Source organism: Neospora caninum, chromosome IX (genome assembly GCF_000208865.1).
Source record: "Neospora caninum Liverpool complete genome, chromosome IX".
Classification (NCBI taxonomy): domain Eukaryota; phylum Apicomplexa; class Conoidasida; order Eucoccidiorida; family Sarcocystidae; genus Neospora; species Neospora caninum.
In genome coordinates this window covers 3,160,811-3,167,500 of record NC_018390.1, presented here as the reverse complement: position 1 = coordinate 3,167,500, position 6,690 = coordinate 3,160,811, and the positions used below count along the sequence as shown (strand labels likewise).

At 55.1% G+C, this 6,690-nt stretch overlaps 1 protein-coding gene across 1 annotated transcript; it reads left to right on the top strand.

Annotated features, from left to right (window-relative positions):
- Nucleotides 1–3,458: 3,458 nt before the first annotated feature.
- NCLIV_042280 (zinc-finger-Ran binding domain-containing protein, related) lies at nt 3,459–4,778 on the top strand (the record flags this gene model as incomplete). Its single annotated transcript, XM_003881139.1, has 2 exons — nt 3,459–4,364; nt 4,641–4,778. 2 exons carry the CDS (start codon nt 3,459–3,461, stop codon nt 4,776–4,778), a joined length of 1,044 nt encoding a protein of 347 aa, XP_003881188.1.
- Nucleotides 4,779–6,690: the final 1,912 nt, after the last annotated feature.

Here is a 6,690-nt window from a genome sequence, read left to right as displayed (position 1 = left end):
GGGGGGGGGGGGGAGGGAGGGAAGGCACCGTCACCTGTCGCCCCGTCCCAACATCAGCAAACGCTCAGTGGAGCCGCTAGAGCTGCAGCCAATGACATCCTCACTGTTAAGAAAGCAAAACTCCGTTGGTTCGCGCCGACTCTCTCCTCTGAGTTCTTGTCCTGGTATCGTGAAGCCTCCCACAAGCGAGCGACTACAGTACGTCCCTGTGCGCGACACGAGCCTATCCAATGACACAAGCTTGTTGCTTCCGTTGACATTGGGGCATTTTTACAACCCGTAGTTGCTGACGACGAGTGCTTTCTGCGTCCCTCAAGCATCTCTACGATTCCAGCAACTTTTTGAGGCCTCACGAGCGTGACAGTGCAACAGCGGAGACAGTTGTGCATCGCCCCGTCGCCGATGCTTGTTCCCTTCAGACTGCGTTCCGTCTTCGTCGTCTGTCAATAATCTAAAAACGTTGCTAAACGCCCGGGGATCTCGCCCACCAAGCCTTCACAACGGCTACAGAAAATAGGGTTCACACCCCGAGGGGGGGCGCGGGGGGGGGGGGGGGGCATCGATAGTCGTGGAAGTTCCCCGTTCCAACGTTCATTTTGTCGCGAGTCACTTGTCCACTTCAGTTTTCAGCGCTGGAGATGACTACGCTTGAGGCGGATTCACGGCCTGTTGCGGCTCTCGTGCATGGCCACGTGAGCCTTGTTCAACAGACATCAACGACAGTCCCGGATTTGCAGCGCCAGGGCGAGTCCTAAAACTGCAGGAGCAGCGACGCGAAAAATTGCTGCTTACCCGGGTAAGTGCATTATTGCAGCAGCAGCCCTGGATCCCCCGTGAATTTGCAGTCGCGGCGCCGGTGACAGAAGGGGAACCAGATCATAACGGTTTTCTTTCTGGCCTACACCCTTGAACGGAATTCGTCGGCCATGGGTAGCAGGCAGACTTCCCGCCCCGCCGAGCACCTGCCAAACACGTGGTACCCCCGTCTCGGAGAAGTTCCCCGACAAACTGCTCTTCCCCTCTTGGTGAGAGCACGAAGTTGTTTAGAACCCACGCGTTTTTGTCAAACACCTGTATACAAAACTCTCTACCATGAGAGAAGCCACGTGCGTTCCCTGACCCTTCGCCTCTTGTCTGTGGTTACAATGGACTAGCTAGCAGATAAAAACAACGTAACGCTGCGGTTGCCCCTTCAAAGCTGTGCGAGAGAAAATCACGACAAAGAGAGCGAAAAAAGTAGACAGGCTCGTGCAGAACACGAACCGGAGCACCTCGTATAGGGTCACGAGCAGTGGCAAAGCGACAGCGTGGTGTCTGAAATCACACCATGTGTGAGAGCCAGTAACCAACGGCGAGGACTGCTCCGGCGCTCCGTCTTTGTAGGGAACCGGTTTGGGGTTTCTGCGTATATGTGATGGCAGAGTGTGCGGCTTTCCTGCCGCCCCTTTCGTGGAACACAGTTCTGCTGTGCTCCACATCTCTCTTACACAGCACCCCACCACTGCTGATGTACGGAACTACGGAAAACTTTGTCAGTCGCCCCGACTGTCCGTTTGACAGGGGTTTGACCACCGCCGCGGCCGTGTGGCTGAACCGGAAGTGCTGGCAAAACCACCGGCGGCCGCGGACACCCCGTCGCCGGCTTCCTGACATGCGCTCCGGTGTCCCCCGTGCCGTGGGAAGGACAGCTGCAAGCTGGGGCTGTCTATCCGACCCCGGCAGGGGGAAGAACCGCCTCTAATTCTGCTCACATCACCTGGAAAATCGTCGGCAGCTGACTCGTGTCGTCCACGGCGGGTCTCTTTGGCCCTCGGGCATTCGAGTGGATATCCCTTTCCTGTCATAACGCAAGTCGCTCGACTGGACAACTCGACATCGAGCACCACGGAATTTGACGGAAAGGGGGTGTACCGCATCAACACTTTTCACGCGCTGCTCCCCCCAAGTTCCCGCTTTTTCTTTGGTTGATCCGTCCCGAAGGCATGGATCCTAGTTTCCGTCGTTTCCGCGCCCCGCTCAGGTGTGAGGCGGGAGACGAAAATGCCGTGAAGCCTCGGGTCCCGGCGCCAGAGTTTTTTTTGGCCACTGAGAAGGCTGGAGTCCCTCGTGGGTCTCCTAAAACAGGTCAAGCTGCGTGGTGAACTGTAACAGTGTATATTGTGGCAGAACCGTTCCGTGCTTACGCGAGAGTCCCCTGCTGTCCCGTCCACGACCACAGATAATCCTCAGTCCCGAACAGACCCGCGAGTGTCTCGGAAGCCCCGGTTCTCTCTGCAGACGCAAGGGACGTTTTGTTTGAGTTTGGTCAAGCTGGCCGTGGGGCAATTGGGACGCGTGGAAAAGTGGATCTTGTCCCTGACTTGCCGTGCTGCAACACCCCCGCCATTCTGAAGGCGAGTCCGTAACGCGTGTTTGTTTTTTGATCCCGCTCCCTGTCAGCACGGCGGATATGGTGGCACCGCAGTGCAGTTTTTTATGTTGGTGTGTAACTCTCGTGTAACCGTCTAGAGAGTGAGGCGGCGGCGCAACGGGGAAAACAGGTCTCTTCCGGCGGCATCCCTTGACTGTCCAAAATTACAACCCACCGTCGCAAGTCCGGATGTCGTGGGGAAGGCAGTGAATAGTGCATATTGTCTTTAAACACACGCATGTTCTTGGCCTTCTTGGTCTCTAACCAGACCTTTGCTTCCCCGGTATATGGCGACTGCGGACAGCGCAGGGTGGCAGTAAAGTTCGTGACCGTGAATCCTGTGGTGTGTCGTTCTGCTGTTGCAGATCTTCCGCAGTACGAAAGCTCACTTCTCTGTATGAACCAGGATAAACTCCAGGAGAATCTGCTGACTCCGTTGGTGACTAGACAACTGGACTCATATTGGGGACGGGTATTCGCCGTCTACGCTGAAAAAAAAACGCTCCTTTCTAGATGAAGGCTCACCCGTGCAGTATCCGGGAAATAAACTGGCGAGTGGTCACGCTGCAGTCAGCGGACTGACAAGCGTGGCTGCCAAGATCCGAACGTTGTTTTTTGCGACGTATCTGTTGTAGAAGGCTTTTTTTTCATTTGTGCCTCGTGATTGCGGTTGCCGCTTGCACATCGATGTACTTCTAGAGGCTGCGAACGGGGAGTCCCGCTTACCTGTTGTTTCGCATCTACTGTCGGGTGCGGAGATCCCCTCCATCCCCCCCAGACGCGCGTTCTAAATCTGGCCCCTCGCGTCGGTCAGAATCCGTTCTGAACCGTATGAATCGGCCACCGAGCTGCAGCCGGCGCCGTGTGCGGCCACGCCGATTGTGTGTTTTTACGAAGCAGAACACAGCTCCCGACACTCCCTGAGGAGCGTCAAGCAGCCTTCAAAGCAGTCGCCCGATGCCGTTGCCGGGAACTCTGAACTCTCGTGGCGTTCAGCCCGTGACCCGGAGCCAGTGTGGCAAGCTTCCTGACATCGCTTGTAGGCGTTATGGAGAGCATTGTGTCCGAGGTCGCACAGAAAACCGTCCTCATTCTCGTTGACGAGTTCATTTCCCAAGGTGACGAGTCCCCTCTTGATCGAACGGTCGAAATTCTGCAGGTCGCGCTCTTGTCCTGCGAAGCGAAAAAAACGGCCGCTCAGAGGCTGGGCAACTGCCCGAGCGCGGCAGGCGCATCTGGGGGAACCGGTAGCGTGCCCGACGGGCTGCTCGTGGACGGCATCACAAGGACCCGTGAAACGCGAGCCAGCTGCGCGTCGAGAAGCAGTTCTGCCGGTCAAGCAGAAGGAAGTACGCGGCGTAATCAGGGACAGGTGCTCGGAGGTGGTGTGCACTTTGCAGCACCCCGTGTTTTGGTGCCTCCCGAGAACTTGAAAAACCCGTCGTCCTTCTTGAAGATATACGGGGATCCCCTCTGCTTCGCCGGATCGCGCAACCTCGTTGCGGGTTGTCGAGGGAACTGGAAATGCACCAGCTGTGGCACCGTCAACTTCCCTCGGCGGTTCCGGTGCAAACAGTGCGACAAGGAACGGGACGAAGAGGGCCACCGGATCGTCCTGGAATATGCCAAGACAGTTTATCAGCAATACCTGGCAGCAGGTGTGTGGCCTGTGAGCCGCGGTGACAGCAGTGAGGCTCCTCCCCCGGTGACCCTCTACGCCAGCCCCCGAGCCTGCCGTCGGCTCAAAAATATGGGTGCGGGAGAATCTCACAAGTGGCGATGGAAACGCCGTGGAGGCGGCAAGGACCAAAATGGAGGAAACGACGCGGCGGCGAGTGGAACTGTCGGGAGAAACTCGCGAAGTGAGACGAGTCACGCCCATTATAGAGAGGGAGCAACCGAAGCGGCCGGAGACGCGTCGAGCAGACCGGCTAGTCAAGGCGAAGTGTCTCTAGTGAGTGCTGCAGAGAAAATGGGGCCGACACCCGGAGAGAGCACTCGTTTTCAACGGCGCTAGTCGTTATGTGCGGCGGGACAGGCGGTACAGTGCTTGCCCCGACTGAGACATTGCCTCTGAGACAGAAGGCGTGGACGACGATCCGCCAGTCGAACGCACCGTCATGAGCGAGGACTCGAGTCTAACGCCGAAGTGGTGCTGTTTTTCACCTGGGAATATTGCAAGGCTAACGTTGCGTGCGGCGCACTGGGTATAAAAATTCCCTTGTGGCAGATGGTCGGTGCGAGCCCCAATGTCAAGTTTAACTTAATGAAGCAGGTGGGGGTACCTGCGCTTCACGGAAATCCTTTGTTGGAGATATCCATCGAATCTTTTCAGGTTTGGTATGCAGCCGATCGCGAGGCCCCTTGACACTGGCAGTCTGGGGACAGCGAACCCCACGCTGTGCGGGCAGACAGAGCTGTACCAGATACGTTGCCTATCGAGACAGAGTTGACCAGGCAGGACCATTCGTACTTCAAAGTCTGGTGGGAGGGATGTCTTCTTGGACGTTGGCCGTGCCACGCATTTTGTTTGGGAACCCAACTTTCAGCCCGGCGAAGATGTCCTGCAGTTCCTCTGTGTGTGTGTGTGTGTGTGGCGGTGTGTTGTGGCTTTCTTCACGGCTCAAGCGGCGTGTTTGGGTCAGAGGACAACGGCGTTCCTCTCTTCGTAGAGGGAATCGACGTCTTTGGCCCTGGCTGCCGCCGCGTGTGGGAGGACCACAGAAAAAGCTGATTATTGGCTGATCCGCACGACGAGCGGTGGTACGGTGTGTCATGTTGCTTGTCGTGTACAAAAAGCTCATCGTTCTGCGGTGAAGATCTTGCTCCCGGAAATGTGGGAGTTTTACTTTTGTTGATTCGGGAATATACGTACTGTGATCCTGAAAGCTTTCGATGTCATGGTAACGCAACAGAGCTTGGATTCGGGCCTTTCCGTTTTTGGAGAGAAGTTTCCAATGTGGCGGTCTGATTGATGTTTCTACGTCTTTTTTTTCATTCGAACTCGCCGCTCCACGTGACACAGGTGGCGAGGGGAACTCGCTGCCGTCGGCAAAGCGTGGACGGGCCCTTCTCTATAGTTTGTGATTGGCCATTTATCCGGGGCTTCTACAGACATCGCGGGCGAGGGGGTGTGCTGATCATCCATGTTGGGAGCAAACTTACAAGTGGCTGATTACGAGGGAATGATCGGGCGACCGAAGGAGCCTTTGACCGCTGAGAGCGAACCTTAAGGACCTTCGATTTTTTGGTTTGCCACATAAACGGGCAGTTCGACAGTGGATCACGTTTGTCATCTCGCGGAGATTTCCTCTAACGATGTTCTCATCCTGCGAGATGACTTTTTTTGGTTCCATGTCATTATTGGAGTAGCCTATTTGACCCCGTTTGAGTGTTGAAGGCGGCACTGGCATGTATTTCGTTCATGACGTGTGTTGCGACAACGCAATCGTGCATAGCGTAATACAGCCACGTTACAGTGTGGCAAGTGTCCGGGCGGTCCGTATGATTTTGTGCGTCGGGTCCTCGCGCCCTGTTTGCGTAACCGACCAAGAATAGAGGTTTTCCTTCTCTTAAATCCGGTTTCCATCTCGGTCACTGTTTTGTTACGGGTGAGAACTTGTGAAAGCTGGTTCGGGTCCGTTCCCCCTTATGTGCATACAAATCATGGTTACAGTTTTTGTGTTTAAATTGTCTCTGGCTGAGAACTGCTCGCAAGAGATGGCCACTGTAGTTAGCTTTTAGGCAAATTTCGTTTCCCGTAGAGAAACAATCTGCAGTGATTACCAGGCCTCACCGTTGTCCGCTCGTAATTCTTCATTGCCGACGTGGTACTCCGTTCTGGCGACTGCGGCATCGATAAAGTAAGATCATGAGCATGCGGTAACGATATGTTGCGTGATGTGTAGTGTTTGTAAATGTTGCACTTCATGCTTCAGGGAGGGCGTTTTTTTCAGGAAGCGTAAACAGACGGAGACTTCTGCATTGGAGGGATCCTAGTCAACCGCTGTGGTTCGATTCGGGTTGTTTGTGGACGATGTTTGTAAGGGCAACGTCCTTGAGATCGTGTTTTTTAGTAAAAGTTTTGAGGTTATGAATTCATTGTGATTTTGCAGTAGAGGCGCAGTTCATACTGTAGATGAAACTGATGTCTCATTTGTTTACACTCGCTGCGATACCGTTCAAGGCGGCGGCGGCGTGAGACGGCTGCCTTAGAAGATGAACTGTGACTATTATGTCCGTTCGTCGGCCATTGCAGCGCCGGGCTAACAACTTGCTTC